Genomic DNA, 27,274 nt, shown 5'->3' on the forward strand with positions numbered 1-27,274 from the left:
ACTGCGGTGTATGGCTACGGTCGTCAGGAGGACGGCCAATAAAATCCGGACCTGTTGCAACTGAAATCTGCCTCCATCTCGTCTCTGTGTCAGCTGTGCGTGGTAAGCAGTGGACCACCCCCCAATCCGGGCCCTTACCACAAGTGTGTAGGGTCGTGGGCCGGGCTGGGGGGTGGTCCCTCTTCTTACCGCGCAGAGACGAAACAGAGACAAGATGGAGACAGATTCTGGGTGCAACAGGTCCAAGTTTATTGTCCACCGTCCGACTGACGGCCCTCGCAGCACACCGCAATATCTCTCACGGCCCTCCGTGTCCAGGGCCGCTTCACACACCGTACGTTACACCAGGGACGTATTTATACGTACCGCCCCTTTTCACGCTGTGATGATCCTGTCAGCTCAGTCACTGTGGCCGCCTTAGGCCCGTACACCATCAGCACTTTACTGGTCAGTTTCGTCATTACAAGTACGGTGTCCCACACCCAGAGCCTCGTCTCTACTGCGGTTCTTCCTGTCAGGACCACCCCCCTCCTCCCTGCCCTCTAATGGTCAACCCAAGGAACTGCACGTCCACTACACTTCCCTAGCTGTTTCCCCACTGTAGTAACTGACACCTGTCTAACCTGTGCAAACCTTTCCTTCTCTATTCTGACAAGTCCATCCGTCAGGTCACCTTCCCTACACTCTCCCTTCCTTTTTCTATTGTCACCCTCGACAATCGTAATCCCTGCCTTCGTCGTTCTGAAGCTTCACCTACACTCTGTTGTCGGACCAGTTGTTGGGCCAAACCCACTACCTGCGGGGGCCGAACCATACTGGGAGCACCATGCTCTGAGTAGCCTACTGTTACTCACCAGCGCGCACGCCACATGACAACGTCTTTCAAACTGGGCTAGGTACACCCATATTCTCTCTATGGCGTGTACATTCTCCTACTCTCCCCTTCTGTTACCTTCTGCTGTCTGGTACGCCATGATCGAGGCCTCACACCTACCAGATCATTGCCGGCGTCCGTCTTTCTCCTTCAGGGGTGTCCGTGGTGTCGGGGACCTGACCTAGGACGGCTGTCTTTTCACATCTTACACCTCTTGTACCTTTCTTTCAATTACATGTCATGGTCGGCGTCTCGGTCTCCCAGACCCTCTTCACACATAGACCCCTCTTCGGATCTCACACTTCCCGTTGGTCCCTCAGACCTTCCCTTACCCGGACCTGTTGCATTTTACTTTTGCATATTATACAGTGGGGAAAAAAAGTATTTAGTCAGTCAGCAATAGTGCAAGTTCCACCACTTAAAAAGATGAGAGGCGTCTGTAATTTACATCATAGGTAGACCTCAACTATGGGAGACAAACTGAGAAAAAAAAATCCAGAAAATCACATTGTCTGTTTTTTTTTCATTTTATTTGCATATTATGGTGGAAAATAAGTATTTGGTCAGAAACAAGCAATCAAGATTTCTGGCTCTCACAGACCTGTAACTTCTTCTTTAAGAGTCTCCTCTTTCCTCCACTCATTACCTGTAGTAATGGCACCTGTTTAAACTTGTTATCAGTATAAAAAGACACCTGTGCACACCCTCAAACAGTCTGACTCCAAACTCCACTATGGTGAAGACCAAAGAGCTGTCAAAGGACACCAGAAACAAAATTGTAGCCCTGCACCAGGCTGGGAAGACTGAATCTGCAATAGCCAACCAGCTTGGAGTGAAGAAATCAACTGTGGGAGCAATAATTAGAAAATGGAAGACATACAAGACCACTGATAATCTCCCTCGATCTGGTGCTCCACGCAAAATCCCACCCCGTGGGGTCAGAATGATCACAAGAACGGTGAGCAAAAATCCCAGAACCACGCGGGGGGACCTAGTGAATGAACTGCAGAGAGCTGGGACCAATGTAACAAGGCCTACCATAAGTAACACACTACGCCACCATGGACTCAGATCCTGCAGTGCCAGACGTGTCCCACTGCTTAAGCCTGTACATGTCCGGGCCCGTCTGAAGTTTGCTAGAGAGCATTTGGATGATCCAGAGGAGTTTTGGGAGAATGTCCTATGGTCTGATGAAACCAAACTGGAACTGTTTGGTAGAAACACAACTTGTCGTGTTTGGAGGAAAAAGAATACTGAGTTGCATCCATCAAACACCATACCTACTGTAAAGGGTTGTTTTTGGGGCTGTTTCTCTGCAAAGGGGCCAGGACGACTGATCCGGGTACATGAAAGAATGAATGGGGCCATGTATCGTGAGATTTTGAGTGCAAACCTCCTTCCATCAGCAAGGGCATTGAAGATGAAACGTGGCTGGGTCTTTCAGCATGACAATGATCCAAAGCACACCGCCAGGGCAACGAAGGAGTAGCTTCGTAAGAAGCATTTCAAGGTCCTGGAGTGGCCTAGCCAGTCTCCAGATCTCAACCCTATAGAAAACCTTTGGAGGGAGTTGGAAGTCCGTGTTGCCAAGCGAAAAGCCAAAAACATCACTGCTCTAGAGGAGATCTGCATGGAGGAATGGGCCAACATACCAACAACAGTGTGTGGCAACCTTGTGAAGACTTACAGAAAACGTTTGACCTCTGTCATTGCCAACAAAGGATATATCACAAAGTATTGAGATGAAATTTTGTTTCTGACCAAATACTTATTTTCCACCATAATATGCAAATAAAATGAAAAAAAAACAGACAATGTGATTTTCTGGATTTTTTTTTCTCAGTTTGTCTCTCATAGTTGAGGTCTACCTATGATGTAAATTACAGACGCCTCTCATCTTTTTAAGTGGTGGAACTTGCACTATTGCTGACTGACTAAATACTTTTTTTCCCCACTGTACATCAAACAACTTTATAATAGCACAAGTACCCATTTTTATATTTTTTTTTCATTTTCTTTTGCTTCTAAATCCAACATATAACAATACAACATCACATGTTCTCCTCCCCCCCATCCTTGGACATGGACACTCCCTCTTCTTGACATCCCCGCTTTGCCAGGCTTAATACAACAACCAAACAAAAAAAAAAAAACTTCTATATTAAACCCCCCTCTTTTTTCAACTCGAACGCAAACTGTCCTTGTGATTTACAAAACATTTCAACGAAATTTCGAAAGTCCAAACCACTTCCTAGTGGCCGGCAGCAAGGGGTCCCACAGCCGTGGAGCTCCCGGGATGTAAGGAGTGTCCGCAACAGTCCTCTTTACGGGGGTTCACATTCTTTGGGCTCCGCCAGTACTGCCACCGCATAATATCCGCGGGGGCAGTATTCTTTATAGTATGATACTCCGTCCCCCTCCTTCAGAGCCCAGCCGTGACGTATGGAGGCCACATTAGCATAAACCTTTTGACCAGTCTCATCTCGGATGAAACCGCACCCTTTTGTAACGTTGGTGTACACCAGCCGTCCCTTCGATCTCTTAGCCGCCATACCTGTCTCTCCCTTTTCATGAAGCTGTTTCCATATCGCTTGCTCCCGTGCCTTCTTCCCCTTAATAACCTCCGCAACCCAAACGGAGGGTACAGCGCAGGCTCTAGAGTCCGATGGGCGGGGCTCCGCTGAAGAAGAGGGCCAGGCAGAGGCAGCCGATGGTTTCTGCGGCCCAGCAGCCGCTGAAGCCGAATGGCGGATGGGTACAGCCGTGTTCTCAGTAGGCTGGGTCACAGGGTCGGCCAAATAGGATGCAGCCGGTTCCAGCACCGGCATAACCATGGCCGCCGAGTAGGCCGCACTCGACGTTTCAGCCAGGGCCGGAGTAGTGACCGATTTGACAAATGAGGTCGCTGGTGGCAGGGGAAGCGCAACAGCGCCCTCTAGGATCAGGCTCCGCTCCGGCGGCACCGTGCGTGGCGTCTCCGGGCGGGGTGGTTCAGGACTTGGAATGGAGGCCCTGCTCAGTTCAGCATAGAGGGAAGGGCCTCCTGTGACCGGCCTCTTGAGTACACAGGCTGGTGGGGGCCACTTGCGGAGCCACTGGCAGGGCCGGAGGATCTCTCTCCTTCCCCGGCGCCGCGGCCTCCGTTACGTCATCACGCGGCTCCTTCCACAGTTTCTGCTCTTCACCCTGCCGTCCGACGGGGCTAGCCTCCAGGCTTAGGGGCTCCGCGGGCAGATTCTCCACCGGTATTCTGGGTGGCCACTCCCGCTGATTCCGCACAGGCTCCACTTCCCAGCTCACCATCCTGCTGCCTACTCGTGGCTCAGAAGATGTCACTTTCTGGTGGAGCTTGATATCCCGCCGCCATTGCCACTCCAGGCGGCCGATGTCTCATACCGTCCAGTGGGCAACTCAGCACTCGAATGGCGCCAGACAGCCGCAGAAAAACTTTTGCTCTGTGCCACTCCCTCTGCTGGGTGGGACATTGGCAGGCCTTTCCACCCATTTGTAAGGGTCCAGTATGAGGGAGCATCGGCCTCCCGGGACACAGTGCTGGTCCCCGGGGTACGTAGGAAGGGGCCCCAGTCCATTGGGAACAACAGCAAACACCTGGATCTCTCCTCTGCTCCTCACTGGAGCATCACCGCCATCTTGCACCAGTCCTGGTACCTCCCCGGATCTTCTGCTGGTGACGCAGATACGCCACAGTGCTCCCAAATTGTAATCCACAGGTGGGTAATTTGTAATCCACAGGTATTTGTAACCCAAGCAGCGTTGTCCAAGTCTTTCTCCATCCTTTAGGGCAGGCCTGCCGCAGAAGATGACGTATTGGCGGCGTTGATCCTGCCGACTACGCCAAGAGTAGGGTCGTGGGCCGGGCTGGGGGGTGGTCCCTCTTCTTACTGCGCAGAGACGAAACACAGACAAGATGGAGACAGATTCTGGTTGCAACAGGTCCAAGTTTATTGTCCACCGTCCGACTGACGGCCCTCGCAGCACACCGCAATATCTCTCTCTCACGGCCCTCCGTGTCCGGGGCCGCTTCACACACCATACGTTAAACCAGGGACGTATTTATATGTACCGATCCTTTTCACGCTGTGACGATCCTGTCAGCTCAGTCACTGTGGCCGCCTTAGGCCCGTACACCATCAGCACTTTACTGGTTAGTTTCGTTGTTACAAGTACGGTGTCCCACACCCAGAGCCTCGTCTCTACTGCGGTTCTTCCTGTCAGGACCACCCCCCCTTACGTTCTCTCTCCTCAGTCCCCCTGGTACGGTTTTCCTCACAGCGCACAAATTATTGTAGTCCTCCTGTCACTGGAGCTCCCCCTGGGGACTGGAACTTTCTGGAACCCTCCTTCAAATTTATATCTTTCCCGGTTCCCTGTAACTCCGCCCCCCATGACCAACGGTTTCCTAAGCCCTAAGCTGATGTCAAGTCCTTCGCTCACACTCCTCCCTGCCCTCTAATGGTCAACCCAAGGTACTGCACGTCCACTACACTTTCCTAGCTGTCTCCAAACTGTAGTAACTGACACCTGTCTAACCTGTGCAAACCTTTCCTTCTCTATTCTGACAAGTCCGTCCATCAGGTCACCTTCCCTACAAGTGCAACAGCTCAAGAGTCAAAAAAGCTACACAAATCAGGCTCAAAACTTTAATGTAGTCCACATTTTGGTGGGGAAATTACACCTACACTTGCTGATATGGTCAGCCCAGATTGGATAGTGTCACATTCAATTTGTCAATTTATTCCTAAATTTCCAGGAGCAATTCTCATAAAAATGTTAATTTCCTGAATGAAGGGGTTGTAGTGTGCGCTATGCCCTTTGGCACGATGCAGAGATTTCTGCACAACATTGAATCAATATGAGACTTCCTGTAAGGCCGAGTCTCGCATCTTAATACCAGGCACTGCCGACGGCACTCAGGAGCGGAGCGTTCAGCTGCATGTATTGCTATGTGGCCGCACATTCCGCTCCCGAGTGCCGTCCGAGTTCCTTGCATGTGTAATCCCGGCCTAACAGAAAGCTCTGAGCGGTGCCAAAGGGTTAGGAGCGTTCTATAGGATTTTTCCCCTTTAAATGTTCGGAGGGGCTTTGCATTAATGCCGCATAAGCAGTGTTTAATTGTAACAACTGTTTTTAGGCAGTAGACGGGTTCCTCCACTGGAATAAGACTGTCGGCGCTCGGTTCAGCAAGATTGATGTGTATTTGTTTATCTTTGGGGAAATTAAGTATAGACAGACAGTCATTAAGTGAAGGGGAAATTATCATTCACAATTAACTATGCTTGTAGGAAATCCAGATAAAGTGTCTGCTATTTATGGTTCTCACCGGCACTCGGCTGCCACCAATCACCATGCATCTGCTGCTCTGTCAATACGTAAGCTGCTGGGGCCTAGTGGAGGAGAACCATCAGCTGTGCCGAGCCGCTGTGCAGACATTGTCAATCAGTTCTGCTACATACAACGGTCTGCTCACAATTACCCAAGAAATAAAACATCTTGGCAGCTTGCAGATCCCTATTCACATATTAATGGCTATTAAAGCAGATCTGTCACATTACAAACTGCATGTGTTCATAAATAGATCTCTTAGACCTGGTGAGACTTGTGGACTTACATTGAAATTCCACGTCAACATGAAATTAAAATGAGAATTTTATGAGTCCATCTATAGAGAGATGGAGCTAATCGGTCCAATGTATTCGGTCTCCACCCACACAGTCTGATTGATAGCTGCAGCTTGTACTGAGCAGTGTGAGATCTCTGCAGCAGGGAGGAGGGACACTGATGAGCTCAGTTTGGCTAGTTGGGCATGAATTCACCAGCTTTAGGGACAAGGGATATTATATTATTATTATTACTTATATAGAGACACTGACGAGTCAAAAAAATTCTGTCTCTACCCACCCACCTAGCCTGACTAACAACCGCACCTTAGCAGTAGCAGGAAGAAGGGACCCTGAGGAGATGCCAGTCAGACTAAGTGGGCATGAATTCAGCAGCTGCAGGGACAAAGGATACTGAAGAATCCAATATATTCAGCCTCTACCCAGCCTGACTAACAGTTGCAACTTTTACTGAGCGGTGTGAGATATTAGCAGTAGCAGGGAGGAGGAGGGACACTGAGACTGAGGAACTGTCAATCAACCTGGGTTGGGGGATATTCAGTAGCAGCAGGAAGGATGGACATAGAGGAGCTGACAACCATCTTAAATGGGAGGAAATTTAGAAGCAGGAAAGAGGGACACAGATACTGTCAGTCAGAATAGTTGGGTGGAGATTCAGCAGCTGATGAACTGTCATCCAGGCTTGGTGGCCATGGACTCAGCTGCAGGGAAGAGGGACACTGAGGAGTCCAATGTATTCAATCGTTGCCCAACTAGCCTGACCGATTGCTGCAGCTTGTACTGAGTGGCGTGAGATTTTAGCAACAGCAAGGAGGAGGGACACTGAGGAGCTGTCAATCAGTTTCAGTGGACAGAGATTCAAATTAAATATATATATATATATATATATATATATATATATAGTGTATATATCTAATAAATAAAGCTCAATGTGTGTATGTATGTATGTATGTATGTGTGTATGTGTGTGTGTGTGTGTGTGTGTGTGTGTGTGTGTGTATGTCCGGGATTGGCATCCGCATCGTCGCAGCTACAGCCACAAAATTTAGCACAGTCACACGTCTGGACCCAGAGAGCGTCCTAAGCTATGTTGTGAGGCGAAATTTTAACCCCACGCGTTCCAATTCACCAAACAATTTTGCCCCTATCTGCATAATGGGGAAAAAGTGTGTGCGTGTCAAGCCCCGCCCCTCATTATGATGTCATAATGCCCCATCTACATAATGGGGAAAAAGTGTGTGCGTATCATGCCCCGCCCCTCATTATGATGTCATAATGGTTGCCATGGCGACGCTGATTCATCATAGGTTGCAAGCCCCGCCGCTCATTATGATGTCATAATGGTTGACTATGGAATGGAGGATGTGTGATGGGTATATGGGCACTGGACTATGGGATGGAGGATATGTATGACAGGTATATGGGCACGGGACTATGGAATGGCCGATATGTATGATGGGTATATGGGCATGGAACTATGGGATGGAGGATGTGTGATGGCAGAGGCGTATCTAGGCTTCCTGGCACCCGGGGCAAGAATTTGGTTCGGCGCCCCCCCCCCCCAAGTACATATGCGACTTGCACACTTAGCCATGTACCCACGAGCTGCTCTCCCTAATGCTCTCAATGTTCAGTAAAAAACTGAAAGCAGGAAGAGAAGCTCGTTGTCACAGGACCATAACTATGAAAATCGCACATGAGTGAGGTGTCCATGTGATGACTACTGGAACCTGCAGCGCTGAATCCTGACATTGCAGCTTCTGAATTCTCACAACGAATGCACTGCACACTTTTAGGATTCTCCCTTGCCGATATACAGTCATGTCAGCACAAGTATGTGATTTGTATACTTCTGGCCACATTCCAACTAGACGTGCCCGGCCTCGCTCTGTTCATTTTCATTGAGTGAGGCCACACATGTCTAGTCAGCATGTGACCGCATGTATTTAAATTACCAGCATGAGAGAATCCTGACAGCGTTCAGTGAGCACTGTGAGAATTCAGACGTCTGCAGTCACATAGAATGTCTGCAGACTCAGCACAAACCTGGAGAACCCCTGTAATGTTCCTAACAAATAAAAACATGAGACTTAGTCAGTGTCACAAATAACATTTACATCCAGGTACCTTATAGATGACGTCGTCTCTGCAGTCGTTCTCCTTTTCTTCTTCTTGTCCAGACCCCATGATGAGTTTTCTCATCCACAGCCGTCTCTGTAGACTTCCATCTTCTCCGGTCTTTTGCAGCAAATCTCCACACGATCCCCTTAAAGATAGAAGTGTCATTATAATGCCCCTAAATACAAATATCTGCAATATACTGTCTCCTCACACTATTCCCCTCCCTCCTCATACTGTCTCCTCATATATTTACCCCCTCACTCTCTATACTGTCTGCTCACACATATCCCCGACTCCCCATACTGTGTCCACATACATTCTCCCGTTCGCACCCCTTACTATCTGCACCCATCCCCCATACTGTTTCCTCATACACTTCATTTTGTGTCCTCAAATCTCCCCACGCACATTAAATACCATCCCCACTCATTAACCCCCACATTCATTAACCCCATCTCCACTCATTAACCCCCCACTCATTAACCCCCATCCCCACACATTAACCCCCATCCCCACATTAATCCCATCTCCACACATTAACCCCATCTCCACACATTAACCCCATCTCCACTCATTAACCCCCCACTCATTAACCCCCACCCCCTCACAACCCCCATCCCCACATTAATCCCATCTCCACTCATTAACCCCCACACTTATTAACCCCCACACATTAACCCCCATCTCCACTCATTAACCCCCATCTCCACATTACCCCCATCCCCATACATTAACCCCCATCCCCACATTAACCCCCATCTCCACTCATTATCCCCCACACATTAACCCCCATCTCCACTCATTAACCCCCATCCCCACATTAACCCCCCACACATAAACCCCATCTCCACACATTAACCCCTATCCCCATACATTAACCCCCATCTCCACTCATTAACCCCCATCTCCACTCATGAACACCCCCCCATCTCCCATCTTCGGTGGTTCATCAGCTCCACAGTGGAGCACACTTACCACCAGCGTTCGCTCTGGGCACCGGGAGTGACGTCAGCAGCGTGATCACATGACCTGATCACGCTGCTGACGTCGCTCTGACCCGGCGGTCAGAGCCTCAATTGTACTGGCGTCTGTATAGACCCCAAGTACAATTGCTGCCTGGGAGTCGGCGCGGCCTCCTTCTCTGCGCCGGCTGTCAGCTTGACAGCTGACACAGAGAACCGCCGACTCCCAGGACTGGTAGCGGCAGAACGCAACCCGCCGGGGGGGAGACACTGCAGACCGCTGCATTAGGCGGCCGGGCGGCCCGACTGCGCCCCCCTGCTGCCTGCACCCGGGGCAACTGCCCCGGCTGCCCCCCCCCCTGGATACGCCACTGTGTGATGGGTATATGGGCACTGGACTGTGGGATGTAGGATATGTATGACGGGTATATGGGCACGGGACTATGGGATGGCGGATATGTATGATGGGTATATGGGCACGGGACTATGTGATGGAGGATGTGTGATGGGTATATGGGCACTCTACTATGGGATGGAGGATATGTATGATGGGTATATGGGCACTCAACTATGGGATGGTGGATATGTATGATGGGTATATGGGCACGGGCCTATGGGATCATGGATATGTATGATGGGTATATGGGCACGGGACTATGGGATGGAGGATAATTATAATTTGTTACAACTAACCACAGTTAGTTACTATGCCCGGGCAGCGTCGGGCTCTTCAGCTAGTGTATGTATATATATATATATATATATATATATATATATAATATTGTATATATCTATACAGTGTATATATATATATATATATCATCAGGGCCGCAATCTAACTATTAATATATGCAGTTTGTATTTCATCAGAGAGACTTGTAGGATGCAAGATATACTTAGATACTGTATACAGGTTTTTGAAAATGTAAACTGGATGTCATCAGCAAATTAACTTTGACGGATTTGTCACTTTATTACGTGGCTCTATATAGTGGTGGACTGTAATGAATGGCCTATATTTTATTAAAGGAATCACTTCACTACTATTAATCTATACCTCAGTGAGGGTCTGACTACTGGGACCCTCCCCCAGACAGAGTTTTGGTCCCTCTGGTATATTTCTGTCACCGATCTCCTCCATTGCCAGGGATTGTCTTCATATCCATCACTACCTCACCAGGACTCCTATTTGTTTAATGGAATGTAAGAAGTGATAATCCATTATACTGTGTATACTGAACACTGTATAGGGGAGTGGGGATTTAGAGATACTAAGTCTAACCATTCCTTTGTTTTGCCAGGCCCATCATCGATCCGGCACACCCACTGATACCCAGCCTGCAGACTGTGGCGGCTCATTTTGGAAAACAAAATACACACACTCACGCTGATACCTACGCTCCTTGGCCAGGAAACCACAACAGTTAATCAAGATGGGAGATCTGAACAGCTCAGTGGATTTTTACCCAAAGAACCAGAGGAGAGAACAGAACCATGCCGGAGGTTTTGGCTGCACTTTGCAGGAGCTGCGCTCCCTCATGGAGTTACGAGGAGCCGAGGCCATTCAAAAAATACAAGATAGTTATGGTGATGTCAATGGCCTATGTAGGAGACTGAAGACTTCCCCCACTGAAGGTAACGGCTGTAACACATGCGCGTGTACATTTCCTGTTGGCCAGAATCCATTTGCAAGCTTAAATCGGACCTGTTAAAAAGTGCCCAGTTTTTCTCTTATATTATTGTCATGATCCCCTGAGTATTTTGTTTTTTTCCTTTTTGTAAACCCACCATACAGCTACAAAGATATGGACCTTTTTATTTAGTGTTTCTGTGGTTCACAGACTCCTCAGAGGTGTGGCTCAGAGGATCCTCTAGGGTGTGTCTTTAGGCTGATTGGCATTACTTGCCTGCTAGCCATGCCCACTCGATAAACCATAGCACCAAATAAAAAGGCTCCTATCTCGGGAACCGTATGGTATATTTAAAAGAAAACAAGAAAATTAATACTCAGGGGAGCAAGGGAAATGAATTAAGAGCACAAAATGGATTCTTATGAATTGGGAACAGGTGCTCTTTAATGGGGTCAACTTTGATTAGAAATTTCTATAGGCGGTGTCTGTCAGTGCAGTTCATATTCATTCACTTCTAGCCCAGTTTGTTGTACAAATTTACTAAAAATCCTGGCAGCCAATAATTACAGTGGAAGCAGATGGTAATATGGATACGATTCTCCAAAGTTAAAGCAAGTGTAACAAGGTTCATTTTTTTTATTAAACAGAGTGTAAGGAAGGAGCACACATAGATGTGTCATTCGTTTCTTTTCCACTGCGGTCAATTTTGGAGAAAAAAATATGATTTTGTGATATTCTGGAGAAGCCTATGTTATATGTGTCTATCTATATGTGGCCACCCGGTGGTTGTGATGGGAACTGCATGTAGCTTGTCAAGGGTTTTGTTATCTTATATTGCGATCATGGATTGATTTTGTATTAGGATGAAACGGAATGAAAATTTTCTTACTTAGGACATCTGTAGGTCCATGTAGGTCCATGTATGTTGCTTAATTATGGTCTGTAGGATATAATAAAACCACCAGCCTCTTTATTTAATTGCAATTAAACCAATGCACAGTCTTCCCAGGAATTGTTTTACAATCCATCATTTCATACCGGCAATTTCCAATAATTCTTGATGACATCACCTACAGTAGAAGTAAGAAACGGTATCTCGGCCACATCACCGACATGCAGTAAAACTGTATTATAAATGGCTTGTATAGAGAAAAGAGACAATTCCATTCCCCGGGGACCGTCATCAAGGGACATTCTCAGCCCATATAATTCAATGAGAGCATGAGTAGGACGGATAGGGAGTGAGTAGCAGTACACAGGAAAGTGGAGTCAACAGGTCCCTATGGTGTCATGAAGCCTGTGTCTTGATGAAGTCGTCTCTCACCATCGATTTAATACCAGGTGACTACAGGCTTTATCATTTTACATCTCAGGAAGCTATCATGTTTCCTGAGGCCAATATGCTTAAATGAAGCAGAAGAACAGGAATATGTGGGGAGGGGTACACAGAAATTATGTCACCCCCTAGCAAAACTCAGAACGTGTAATTAAAGGAAAAGTACAATATTATTTCACAATTTTTTTTTTTTTACATAAAACACCAAATTCTCTGCATTCTTCCCCAGATAAAAATTCTGGCTTCCTATTGTCACCAGCAGGGGGAGCTCACCACATAGGAATCATCATTTCAGCTAGAATTAGCGAACTTCATGCTGTAAAAATATGTATGCAGTGTGCCCCTAGTGGTTGCTGGAAGCAAATAAAGGAAACAAGGGAAGCAGTTTAGTGCTGGATCTACATCCACAATAGTCTTTTGGGTTGGAATAAAAGTTGCCAAATCTCCTGGAAAAAAAGGATTTAACACATCTCTCAGTCGATTTACACCACCCGGAAACAATCTCATAATTACTCCAAATATAACTCTGTATATACTGTAACTTCAGTAATATTTCTATAACTAACGGGTCACCCTATTTGGATGACCCAATTAGAAATCCAGAGAGGGAAAAAGTACAAGAAAGCTCAATTACACCGGCAGTGATAGCAGTCGTAATTAGAGACTGATTGCACTTGCTCCACATTTACGCCCTTTTTCTCATGACTATGCTGTTTCTTCTATATGCCTGTAGTACTGTACTTTTATCTGGCAGGGAATGTGTGAGAGCTCCTCAAACTATTCAGGACTCACAAGTCCTGAGGTGATTTGATAATGAGCTTTTTAGTGGAAGGAAACGGTGCCGACACACACCAGCACCGTGCCCCAGTAATGGCTAAAACCCAGCAGGAAAGTCCTGGGGACATACTGGTCCCCACTCTAAGCTTTACTGGGAGACCAAGATCTACTGTTTGGCCCTCGTTGAGGCTCATTTACATGAGGAGATTGTTAGGATAGGGCGTTCATTAGAGCTCTCGTATGCCAATTTTTGGCTCGGGTAAAAATGCCGGCAATGAATAAACGAATTAACAAAATGCTTGTTCTTCACATGATTGATCGTTCATACCAGTATTAAAATCTTCATTATCGGTAGCACATTGTTCTACATAAGCAGAAAATATGCTGCCGCTAGCAATGATGTTTTATGTGTACAGAATTATCAAATGAACGATCGTTATGTGAGCATTACAGTCTCAACAGGCTATTAAATGATTGATGAACAGCTGACTTTCATTCTTTCCAACATACGCAAGTCCCTCCAGTCAATCCAACCTCCCTTTTGTCTTTCTAAGCATCTTTCAGTCTGCCAATCATTTTCTAGTTTGTCCAACCAACCACCCTTGATTACTTCCAACTACCCTAAATTCTGCACAAGGAAACCCCAGGTTGTCTGAGCACCCTCCTAATTGTTCAACCGCCACTTATTATCTCTTTCCACCACCCAATATGTCCAATCAGTCTCCAGTTTTCCTGTCCATGAGTCTGTCTGACTAACCTCCAATCTTTCTGCCAAACCCGTCTGTCCGACCACTCTACAATTTTCCTTCCAACCCCCAAGTCTGTCTGTCCACCCTCCAGTCTTCCTGCCTACCACCTAGTCGGTCTGATCAGCCTCCAGTCTTCATTCCCACCATCCAGTGAGTCTAATTAGCCTCCAATTGTCCTGCCCACCCCAGTCTGTTCAACTACCCTCCAGTATTTCTTCCCGCCCTCCAGTCAGATTGACCACACTTGAGTCTTCCTGCCCACCATCTAGTCTCTCTGACCACACTTTAGTCTTACTACCTACTTCCCAGCCTGTCCAACCACCCTCCAGTCTTTCTTACCAGTCTGTCTAAACAATCTCCAGTCTTCTTGCCTACTCCCCTTGCTGTCCGACCACCCCTAGTTGGTTCGACCATCCTCCAGTCTTCCTTTCCACCCCCTTGCCTGTCTGACCACCCTACAGTCTTCCTTCCCTCTCGCTAGATGGTCTGACCATCCTCCAGTCTTATTGACCACTACCCAGTCTTCCTGCCCTCCCATAGTCTGTCCAACCATCCTCTAGTCTTTTTGGTGACCACTCAGTCTTTCCGACCAACCTTCAGTCTTCCGGCTCACCATCCAGTCAGTCACACCACCCTCCATTCTGCCCACATGAAGCTTCTCCTCATCACTACCAGCTGGATTACCAAGTCTGTTCACAGATTATATGAAGCTTTTGATAATGTTAGTTTCCAATTAAAGATGAGAAATGTTGTGTTTGTTTAGCAGATATCTTTGATATATAAACTGTATTGTCGAGAGCCTCAGTTCATAAGACCAGAAAAGAGTCTATTCTTTGAAGTAACACATTTATTACACTGACCTACTTATTGCCTCTAATTCCTGAGGGTAGTTTCAGGTTTTGAACATTTTCCTCTGAAAAATTGCTGTGTTTCTATAATGATCCTGAGCATAATAATATTGGCTGTAGATATGCCAAAAGTGTGGCTGTTCCAACCGATAATGAGCATCCAGAGCCAAATGAGAAGATGACAGCAGGATCATTGGTCTGCAAAAAAACCCTGTTTGGTATATGCCACATTTATAGCCATACTGCTTAAAGGGGCACTAAACCCAGGAAAGAATGATTGAAATAATCAATAAATATAGTTGTGTTGGATTGGTGTAGATGATGTTCTACTCTCTGACACCCCAAGTAGTTAAATATATTTTATATTAGTGTATGTTTCTGAAAGTAAAAAGAAACATTCTGGGGCTGCAGTTTAGCCTAGACATGGTTAACTGTAATGGCTGGCCCAGATTATGGAGTGGGAACTGAGATTAGTGCCAAGTTTAGCCTAGACATGGTTAACTGTAATAGCTGGCCCAGATTATGGAGAGGGAACTGAGATTAGTACCTAGTTCAAGAAGTGTTAAGTTCAGTTAAAGGGTGGAGAAGTGGCAGCAGTGGTCAAAATCAGTAGGCTGCTAGGGACAAAGGGAGCCTGTTATTCGGGGCAGTGGATTGCCATATTCCATGTGAATCCATCTGTGAGTCTGGGAACCTCGAGATGGATATCGGGGCCCTTTGAGTCACTAAGCCTGCGAAGCTGCAGAGAAAGATGGACTCTCTGGGGTGGGAGGTGAAGGAATCCAGGTGCACTGCATACGGTAGAGAAGAATTACTAGTGCTAGGGGAGCTAACAAGAAGGATGCCCTACCCATACCGAGAACTAGGGCTAAAGTTATGTCCGGTACCTGTAGGAAAGAATGTAACTTGTTGGGACCTATCCTACACTACCGTTCAAAAGTTTAGGGTCACTTAGAAATGTCCTTATTTTTGAAAGAAAAGCACAGTTTTTTTCCAATGAAGCCAACATTAAATGATTCAGAAATACACTCTATACATTGTTAATGTGGTAAATGACTATTCTAGCTGCAAACGTCTGGTTTGTAATGCAATATCATCATAGGTGTATAGAGGCCCATTTCCAACAACCATCGCTCCAGTGTTCTTATGGTACTTTGTGTTTGCTAACTGTGTAAGAAGGCTAATGGATGGTTAGACTACCCTTGAAAACCCTTGTGCAAGTATGTTAGCACAGCTGAAAACAGTTTGGCTGATTAGAGAAGCTACAAACCTGACCTTCAATTGAGCTAGTTGAGAATCTGGAGCATTACATTTGATGGTTCCATTAAACTCTCAAAATAGCCAGAAAAAAAGAAATTTCATGGGAAACTCGACAGTCTATTCTCGATCATAGAAATGGCGGCTATTCCATGCGAGAAATTGCCAAGAAACTGAAGATTTCCTACAACGGTGTGCACTACTCCCTTCAGAAGAGAGCACAAACATGCTCTAACCAGAGTAGAAAGAGAAGTGGGAGGTCCCACTGCACAACTGAGCAACAAAACAAGTACATTAGAGTCTGTAGTTTGATAAATCAACGCCTCACAGGTCCTCAACTGGCAGCTTCATTACATAGGACATGCAAAACGCCACTGTCAACGTCTACAGTGAAGAGGCGACTCCGGGATGCTGGCCCTCAGGGCAGAGTGGCAAAGAAAAAGCCATATCTGAGACTAGCTAATAAAAGGAAAAGATTAATATGGGCAAAAGAACACAGACATTAGACAGAGGAAGATTGGAAAAAAGTGATATGGACAGACGAATTCAAGTGTGAGGTGTTTGGATCACACAGAAGAACATTTGTGAGATGCAGAACAACTGAAAAGATGCTGGAAGAGTGCCTGACGCCATCTGTCAAGCATGGTGGAGGTAATGAGATGGTCTGGGGTTGCTTAGGTGTTGGTAAAGTGGGAGATTTGTACAAGGTAAAAGGGATTTTGAATAAGGAAGGCTATCACTCCATTTTGCAACGCCATGCCATTCCCTGTGGACAGCGCTTGATTGGAGCCAATGTCATCCTACAACAGGACAATGACCCAAAGCACACCTCCAAATTATGCAGGAACTATTTAGGGAAGAAGCAGGCAGCTGGTATTCTATCTGTAATGGAGTGGCCAGCGCAGTCACCAGATCTCAACCCCATTGAGCTGTTGTGGAAGCAGCTTGATCGTATGATATGCAAAAAGTGCCCATCAAGCTAAACTAACTTGTGGAAGGGGCTTCTGGAAGCATGGGGTGAAATTTCTCCAGATTGCCTAAGCAAATTAACTGCTAGAATGCCAAAGGTCTGCAATGCTGCAAAGGAACCATTCTTGAACGGAAGCAAAGTTTGAAGGACAAAATTATTATATCAAATAAAAATCTTTTTTTCGAACCTTGTCAATGTCTGGACTAGATTTTAAATTCATTTGGCAACTCATTTGATTAAAAAAAGTATGAGTTTACATGGAAAACACAAAATTGTCTGAGTGACCCCAAATTTTTGAACGGTATTGTATATGCTTCATTGTAATGACTGTAAGCTGCCAAGTTAAAGTTTGACTGTTTTAATGAATTCAGTGTCCCCTGGATTGATGATCCTGTGGTTCACTATGCCACAGCCAGAGATGGGTCTCCTGGTCCATGAGTTGAGGGTGCTTTGCTGGAGCCAGTAGCCAGAGGAAGAAGCTCCCTTGGCTGAGGGACAGATGACTCCAGAGACTGCCACGCCAACATGGGAACAACACTCCCTGAAGAGGGTGAATGCACCCCAGCGTGACTGGTCCTCATTCCGGTCTAGGTCAGGAAAGTCCCTGAGGAACAGGTCAAACAGGTTGGGTCTGATGTCAGTGTGGCAGAGGTAAGACTGAAAGAGAGGAAGGTCACTGGTATCAACTGGCAAGACATAGAGCGTGACTTGTTCAACACCCCCCTCCTGACAGCCCTTCCTACTACCAACTGAGGTGCCTAACCGAACATTCACCCGAGATAAATGACTTTCTGGCCTGTAGGAAGTGGAGGGATCTCTGTTGTGCGTTCATTTTCCCCTTCACCTTTGATGGCTGATGAACTCCCTCTGCAGGTGAAGAGAGGTAGTGAAATTGATTGGGATGGGAAGAACCTGTTATCTGAACAGGCGGAGTGTGATTGGACATCTGGAATTTCTGAGTGGATATAAGGCAGCCGACGCCCTGCAGGGTTTGCTGGTGATCCTTTCTGCTCTGAGCTCTTGCATCCAGTTTTAGTTCCTGTCTACTAAAAGCTAAGTTTTTGCCCTACTATTGTTACATGAGATTTTTTCTTGTTTCCTTAGTGTTTGTATTCAGCCAGTCCTGGTTGGGACTGGCTGAATTCCATTTTTGTCTCTGATCAGTTGATCTCTTTGCTCTGTTTTCAGAATATACCTGAGTGCTGATATAGTGATTTTGAATTCTAGCGACTTCAGGGCCTTTTTTTCCTATCAGACGGTTGGTACATTTTTGTAGGGTTTTTTGCGGATTGCAGCCAGCATCTTTTCTGTCCTGTCCTATCTAGTTAGTTGGGCCCCATCGTTTGCTCAGCCTGTCTTTCTGTCTGTGTTTGTGTTTTCATCTGTTTTTTCACCGACAATATATGCTGGGGGCTGTCTATTGCTTTGGGGTCTGTTCTGGGGCAGTTTAGATTTCCCCTTTCTTTCTTTAGGCTTATTTAGCTCTCCGGCTGTGACGAGGGGTCTGGGGCACCGTAGGACCCCCCCACGGCTACTGTTAGTTGTGGTGAATAGGATCAGGGGTCTGCAATCCGATAGCTACCAACCTCTCCGGTTTTCTGGACTTAGCTTGTATTTTTGTTTTCTCCTCCTCCGGTGACTCATTCATAACAGATCTCTACCTGAGGGGAGTGGCTGGAGGAGTGTAACAGTGCCCAACAGGAGGTGGAGGAAGATGCTCAGACCAGTGATAGAGTTTGACATCAAGAGGGGATTAGTGTTCCTGGAAGAGGAGTGGACTGGGCACAAGGTCTATGTGAGCAGCAATGTGGTGAAAAGGAAGTATCTGCCCTCCCAAATCCACAATCTGTACCAGGGCGAGATTGTAGAATTCGTTAAGTGTGAGAGCAGAAGAGGATGAAACTCGGTAGTCCTGGTAATCCTTGTACATATGAGGATGTGAAGGAGGTGGCCCGAAAGGTCTTAAGGCGAAGGGCCCAGAGGGAGGCCCGTCAGAACTGGGCCAAAGAAGCCTGTTATGAAAAGGTCACCGAGGAGGATGGCAGGACAGGCTAAGCCACCAGAAAACCAGAGAGGTTGGTAACTAAGCGGACTGCAGACCCCTGATCCTATCAACACAACTAGCAGTAGCCGTGGAGCGTTCCTACGATGCCCTAGATGCTTCGTCACAGCCGGAGAACTAACTAAGCATAAAGCCAGAAAGGTGAAATCTAAACTGCCCCGGAGCAGATCCCCAAAGGAATAGACAGCCCCCAAACATATACTGTCGGTGAGGCAAGATGAAACACAAACACAGGCAGAAAACAGACTGAGTAAACGGTGGGGCCCAAGCCATCCAGACAGGACAGGATAGAAAAGGTACTGTCTGCAATCACGCACAAAACCCTAAAAAAATCCAACACTTCTGATATACAAAAAGCCTGAGGCCACACGACCTCTCCCCCGCTAGATCAGCACTCTAGTATAAACTAGAAGCAAAGCAAAAGATACTAACATAACAGGGGACTGAACAAACTAACACAAGCTGTAACATATGGAGCCGGGCCCAGCGCTGCCCCCAGCAGGGAGTATGCTGAAGCCTAGCAACAAAGCAGAAAGCAAAAAAGGCACAACCAGATTAGATCCAAAGGATTAGCAAAAGAATCACTTAACTGAACCATGCAGATCAGGCAGGGGACAAAAGAACTCCAAATGCACATGGAGGAAATCACCAGCAACCACCAAGAACAGCCAGCTCAATTATATGCTCCTAGCCAGTAATCCCAGGTTCCCAATTATCGTCGTCAGGTGGGGAACTTCCATCAACCTGGCCAGCTCCACTACTCTTGGTAACCACCAGAGGGTGCAGAGGGAGCTTTGGCTCAGAAGTCCAAGCAAGGGAGTTCACAACAGAAGCCCTTACGTAGTTCCTGCAAATCCCGGAGAGCCTGAGACTCCTGTGAGGAGAAGAGGATGACCCTTGAAAAGTCTCTGAAGGAGTCAGGAGAGACCTGTCAGGATCCCCCATAGGGCTGTGAACCAGCTAAATTGTCTGAGGAGGAGCAGTCGCCGAGCTTGCCGGAGTTACAAGCCGAAGGTTCAGGCAGCATGAAGCAGGGACTATCTGAGGGAAAAAGGGGCCACATTAGGACAAGCTGGTTAGCTATGGCCCCACCCAAGTGGGCTGTGAAAGCGCTATTTCTGAGGGAAATAATCACAGACCAGTGAAGTCTCCAGATCAGCCCTGGCAGTGGAAGAGACCACCCTCCTCGACCACCTGGGCCGCCGTCATGAAGAAGTGGCGAGACGTCATGAAGCTCTGGGCTCACCATTCTCTATTGCTGGAATTTAAAGCTTAACAGGGAATCATCTCAGTCCTGTCTAGTGAAAATCAGGTGAGATAACTGAAAAATCCCTGTTGGGGGCAAGCTGCCTCCGTTTGAGTTAAAGACTGTTCGTCTTGTTTCCAGAATTTGTTTGTGCATTTCGAAGAAATGCAAGGGACTGTTATAACACGTCTGATGTTGGGAAGACCTGTGAAAGCCGAATCAACTGCGCCTTTTTCTGGTGGAATTGTAGGCGCTGATGTAACCATGAGGGTCTGAAATCCTCAATAACAGAAACTGTACATTTTCTGCACTGTGTCCTTAGACAAAAAGGGCTACTGTTGTTTTGGCCTATGGGCCACTGTTAAAAATATAAACATAGACACTCTGCTTCCAGAAGAAAAGGACTGGGGCTGATAAAAGATCCAGACTCTTAATCGAGAAGTGCCAGGTGTCTACTAAGTAGAAGATGTCGAGACAATATTTCAGCCAAATGTTTTTCCAATGTTTTATGATATATGCTCTATCTCTTCTATTCAGGGCCATTATGGTCGAGGATGACCATAACTAAAGTGTGGGAGATAGTGTTGAGCATTCCGATACTGCAAATATCGGGTATCGGCCGATATTCGCTGTATCGGAATTCCGATACCGAGTACCGATATTTTTACAATATCGGATATCGGAATCGGAAGTTCCCATAATGCAAAGAGCCACTGCTGTGGCTCTGATTGGCTGCCGAAATGACGTCATCATGATGCGCAGTCTGTGCGCATCATGATGCGCCGTCAGTTCGGGCCTTCCGGAGGGGGGGGGTCTATGCCGACTGCCCGGGGTTCTGTACCAGCCTGCCGGGGGTCTGTGCCGACTGCCCGGGGGTCTGAGCGGACTGCCGGGGGTCCGTACCGGCCTCCCGGTGGTCCGTGCCGGCCTCCCGGTGGTCTGTGCCGACTGCCCGGGGGTCTGTACCGGCCTGCCGGGGGGCTGTGCCGGCCTGCGGGTGGTCTGTACCGACTGCCGGGGGTCTGTACCGACTGCCGGGGGGCTGTGCCGGCCTGCGGGTGGTCTGTTCCGACTGCCGGGGGGCTGTGCGGACTGCCGGGGGGCTGTGCCGGCCTGCCGGTGGTCTGTACCGACTGTCCGGGGGTCTGAGCAGACTGCGGGGGTCTGTGCGGACTGCCGTGGGTCTGTACCAGCCTGCCGGTGGTCTGTACCGACTGTCCGGGGGTCTGAGCGGCCTGCCGGGGGTCTGTACCGGCCTGCCGGGGGTCTGTGCCGGCCTGCCGGTGGTCTGTGCCGACTGCCCGGGGGTTTGTGCGGACTGCCGTGGGTCTGTACCGGCCTGCCGGGGGGCTGTGCCGACTGTCCGGGGGTCTGTGCAGGCTGCGGGGGTCTGTACTGGCCTGCCGGGGGGCTGTGCCGGCCTGCCGGTGGTCTGTACCGACTGTCCGGGGGTCTGAGCCGACTGCCGGGGGGCTGTGCCGGCCTGCCGGTGGTCTGTACCGGCCTGCCGGGGGGCTGTGCCGGCCTGCCGGGGGGCTGTGCCGGCCTGCCGGGGGGCTGTGCCGACTGCCCGGGGGGCTGTGCCGGCCTTCCGGGGGGCTGTGCTGGCCTGCCGGTGGTCTGTGCCGACTGCCCGGGGGTTTGTGCCGACTGCCCGGGGGTCTGTGCGGACTGCCGTGGGTCTGTACCGACTGTCCGGGGGTCTGAGCGGACTGCCGGGGGTCTGTACCGGCCTGCCGGGGGGCTGTGCCGGCCTGCCGGTGGTCTGTGCCGACTGCCTGGGGGTTTGTGCGGACTGCCGTGGGGGTTTGTGTGGACTGCCGTGGGTCTGTACCGGCCTGCCGGGGGCTGTGCCGACTGTCCGGGGGTCTGTGCAGGCTGCGGGGGTCTGTACCGGCCTGCCGGGGGGGGCTGTGCCGGCCTGCCGGTGGTCTGTACCGACTGTCCGGGGGTCTGAGCCGACTGCCGGGTGTCTGTACTGGCCTGCCGGGGGGGGCTGTGCTGGCCTGCCGGGGGGCTGTGCCGACTGCCCGGGGGGCTGTACCGGCCTTCCGGGGGGCTGTGCTGGCCTGCCGGTGGTCTGTGCCGACTGCCCGGGGGTTTGTGCCGACTGCCCGGGGGTCTGTGCGGACTGCCGTGGATCTGTACCGGCCTGCCGGTGGTCTGTACCGACTGTCCGTGGGCCTGAGCGGCCTGCCGGGGTTCTGTACCGTCCCGCTGGTGGTCTGTACCGGCCTGCCGGGGGGCTGTGCAGGTTGCGGGGGTCTGTGCAGGCATCGTCCCTATGTGTTGAATGTAAAAAAAAAATAAAAAAAAACATACATGCTACATACATACTACATACATACTACATGCTACATACATACTACATACATACTACATGCTACATACAACATATATACAACATGCATGCAACATACATACATACTGCATATATACCACATGCATGCAACATGCATACTACATATATACCACATATATACTACATGCATGCATACTACATATATACCACATATACCGGGGGGGCTGTGCCGACTGTCCGAGGGTCTGTGCCGACTGCCCGGGGGTCTGTACCGGCCTGCTGGGGGGCTGTGCCGGCCTGCCGGTGGTCTGTACCGGCTTGCCGGGGGGCTGTGCCGACTGCCCGGGGGTTTGTGCCGACTGCCCGGGGGTTTGTGCCGACTGCCCGGGGGTTTGTGCCGACTGCCCGGGGGTCTGTGCGGACTGCCGTGGGTCTGTACCGGCCTGCCGGGGTGCTGTACCGGCCTGCCGGGGGGCTGTGCCGACTGCCCGGGGGTCTGTACCGGCCTTCCGGGGGGCTGTGCCGGCCTGCCGGTGGTCTGTGCCGACTGCCCGGGGGTCTGTGCGGACTGCCGTGGGTCTGTACCGGCCTGCCGGGGGGCTGTGCTGGCCTGCCGGGGGGCTGTGCCGACTGCCCGGGGGTCTGTACCGGCCTTCCGGGGGTCTGTGCCGGCCTGCCGGTGGTCTGTGCCGACTGCCCGGGGGGTCTGTGCCGACTGCCCGAGGGTCTGTGCCGACTGCCCGGGGGTCTTTGCGGACTGCCGTGGGTCTGTACCGACTGTCCGGGGGTCTGAGCGGCCTGCCGGGGGTCTGTACTGGCCTGCCGGGGGTCTGTACTGGCCTGCCGGGGGGCTGTCCTGGCCTGCCGGTGGTCTATACCGACTGTCCGGGGGTCTGAGCAGGCTGCGGGGGTCTGTGCAGGATCGTCCGATGGGACTACAAGTCCCATCGGGCGATGCCTGCTACCATGACGGTGATTGACACATTAGCCAATGATGGGACAGTAGTAGTCCCATCATCCGGCCTATGTGTTGAATGTAAAAAAAAATAAAAATACATACTACATACATACTACATGCTACATACATACTACATACATGCTACATACATGCTACATACATACTACATGCATGCAACATACATACATACTACATATATACTACATGCATGCAACATGCCTACTACATATATACCACATATATACTACATGCATGCAACATACATATATACTACATGCAACATGCATACTACATGCATGCAACATACATACTACATATATACCACATGCATGCAACATGCATACTATATATATACCACATATATACTACATGCATGCAACATACATATATACTACATATATACCACATATATACAACATGCATGCAACATATATATAATACATATATACTACATGCAACATACATACTACATACATACTACATATATACCACATGCATGCAACATGCATACTACATATATACTACATATATACTACAGCATGCAACATATATATATAATACATATATACTACATGCAACATACATACTACATACATACTACATATATACTACATGCATGCAACATACATATAGACTACATACAATACATTCATACAATACATACATATAGACATACAGTACATATAACATAGAGTACATACTCACCATCACTTGTCACTTTGATCCCCAAAGCCATTGTCGTCTATGGAATAAAGATTAAAATAACAAAGCACAAATATACTCACCCCTGATCCACTCTCCCATCCTGTATACATGGCTCTGCTTCCACTCTCCCATCCTGTATACATGGCCCTGCTCCCATTCTCCCATCCTGTATACATGGCTCTGCTCCCACTCTCCCATCCTGTATGCATGGCTCTGCTCCCACTCTGCCATCCTGTATGCATGGCTCCCCTGTCTCATCCTGTATGCATGGCTCAGCTCCCACCCTCCCTCCCTTGTATATATGGCTCTGCTTCCACTCTCCCTCCCTTGTATATATGGTTCCGCTCCCACCCTCCCATCCTGTATGCATGGCTCCCCTGTCCCATTCTGTATGCATGGCTCCGCTCCCACTCTCCCTCCCTTGTATATATGGCTCTGCTCCCACTCTCCCTCCCTTGTACATATGGCTCTGCTCCCACTCTCCCTCCCTTGTATATATGGCTCTGCTTCCATTCTCCCTCCCTTGTACATATGGCTCCGCTCCCACTCTCCCTCCCTTGTATATATGGTTCCGCTCCCACTCTCCCTCCCTTGTATATGTGGCTCCGCTCCCACTCTCCCTCCCTTGTATATATGGCTCCGCTCGGCTCCCCCATCCTCCCCCATCATACTTACCCTCACGTCGCTGAACTTCCCTCCCTGCATCTCGCGGCGCTTCAGCTTCTTCCTGTGCGGAGCGGTCACGTGCTACCGCTCATTAAGGTCCATGAATATGGACGCCACGCTTATGGGAGAGGAGTGGCGTCCATATTCATGACCTTAAATGAGCGGTACACTTGACCGCTCAGCGCTGGATGAAGCCGCCGCGCCGACAGGGACCGCTATGCAGGGTGACTATCAGCTGCTACAAGAGCACTGCAACGGCCCGTTGCTGGGCTGCGGACCGGTGGTTGGGGACCCCTGTGCTAACTGATAAAGGCCACATGAGGCCGAAACGTTTTGTTTAATTTTGGCTGCATTAAATACAACTGCATTCATTCAGAAGTTGAGTGCCAAGTTTCTTTCTTACTTGAGTAGAAACACCGACGCCCTCCAAACTCCAAAAAGGAAGCTAGCTGGCTGCTACAGCTCCAACCCTCAACAGGGAAGTGCAAATAGAAAATATCACCAGTGCTTGTCAGCAGCAAGCAGGAATTATATCAACAGTCAGGTCAAGGTGTGACTATTAGCACTGGGGAGGTGGCCACTCGTCTGCAAAGCAAACTACTGAGACCTTCTGCAGACAAATGCAGTGCAACGGTCTGCAGCCTCTGACACATCCGTGACACTATTGGGGATCTATATGTGGGAGGAACAGGACAGAAACTGAGAGCAAGGATGAGGTATCATCGCCACACGATTACAGATCAAATTAAAAAATGGCACAGGACCCCTCTATTTTTGATAACCAGCCAAGATAAAGCAGAGAGCTGCTGGTTGCAGCATGCAGCTGTCAGCTTTACCTGGGCTGGTTGGCAAAAATAGAGAGGTCCTGTGCCATTTTTTTATTTTATTTATTTATAAATATTCTCCTCATTGTACTTTTCCTCTCATTGCTATCAGCGAGACCAGGTGTACGATGATGAAAGTAGGACTCTCATCACCCTTCATCTATGACCGGTGGTAACCTTTTTACCGTCAGTCACAGCTGCTGACTCACACGCTGTTATCTGTATGAGAGCGTGGGAATCGAAGTGCTCTGACCGGTGATAGCGAACTAACCACCAATCAGAGCCGGTGTTTCTCATGCTATCACACAGATGACAGCGTGGGAAACACCAGATGTTTGGGGTGATGAACCCAAACAGTAACATGGACTTCAGGGAGAAGTCCATGTTTGAGGTCTGTGCACAGACACCATTTGCGTTCACCCATCCCTACTAAAGAGATTTCTGCGTCATCCAGTTGTTTTACAGCCACAAACAGAGGAAATGTCTTTATATGTTTCTCAGACGTATGAGACAATAGCTCCAAAGAAAATGGGAAGATTAAAAAAGGAATAGATGAGATTTTTTATTTACTTTTTGTGCATTTACTGTCTTTAATGTTTTTTTTTATAAATTAATTCCAATAGCGAAACCTGTTTTCTATAATCCAACAAAAAAAATGAAATACTTTAAAGGATATAGAGTCCTTTGATGACATTTTTTTATACTCAGTTTCATGTATTTTAGGCTAAAACAAAATTTTGCAGATGGGTTTTATTATACCTTCTGCACCATTTTTCTTCGATTACTTTTGTGCTGCACTTTCCATTGCTGGCTGTAGAATGAGATTAACTGAGAATCCTTCAGTGAGCGCATTCTGACATGGAGTTTGTAACTCTTATCTATCTTTTTTTTCTTAACTCTTTTATGATTTATCACCATAGATCACATCAATATCGAGTTGAACTTTGATGTTCTCATAAATAAACTGAGAAGAGCTCAGAAAAAGACAGATAAAAGAGTTAGAAACTCGCTGACAGAAGGAGCTCACTGATGATTCACGATACTCCTGGAAATAAACAACCTGTCAAAGCCGAATGGTGGAAAATGTTTAATGAAGTCCAATTACAAAAATTATTTTTAGGTCACTATAAATGCATTGAAGCAGAAAAAAAAATGCCCTGAAGGTGTCCATATCCTTTAATGGGGTTTTTCACCATTGGACATCCCAGCTTCATCAATACAGGACACTAAAATAAAAACAGGCCATAGTCACCTCCTGCAGCAGCGCTGTTTCAACAATGTTGGCACCGCTGTTCCCAGAGATTGATGTGACCTATATCACCCTCCAGCTGCAGGCTTGACTATTCC

At 48.3% G+C, this 27,274-nt stretch overlaps 1 protein-coding gene across 6 annotated transcripts in view; it reads left to right on the forward strand.

Moving 5' to 3' along the window:
- The window catches only part of ATP2B3 (ATPase plasma membrane Ca2+ transporting 3), a 443,364-nt gene that overhangs the window by 194,306 nt on the left and 221,784 nt on the right, over nt 1–27,274 (forward strand). For all 6 annotated transcript variants that reach the window (XM_073590908.1, XM_073590910.1, XM_073590911.1 and 3 more), the window contains exon 3: nt 10,898–11,231. In XM_073590908.1, the coding sequence (XP_073447009.1) occupies nt 11,030–11,231 (202 nt within the window). In that variant the 5' untranslated portion in view covers nt 10,898–11,029. The remainder of the gene's footprint in view (nt 1–10,897; nt 11,232–27,274) is intronic.

The sequence above is a fragment of the Dendrobates tinctorius genome, unplaced genomic scaffold, assembly GCF_039654945.1.
Source record: "Dendrobates tinctorius isolate UK_male_01 unplaced genomic scaffold, ASM3965494v1 ptg000120l, whole genome shotgun sequence".
NCBI lineage: Eukaryota > Metazoa > Chordata > Amphibia > Anura > Dendrobatidae > Dendrobates > Dendrobates tinctorius.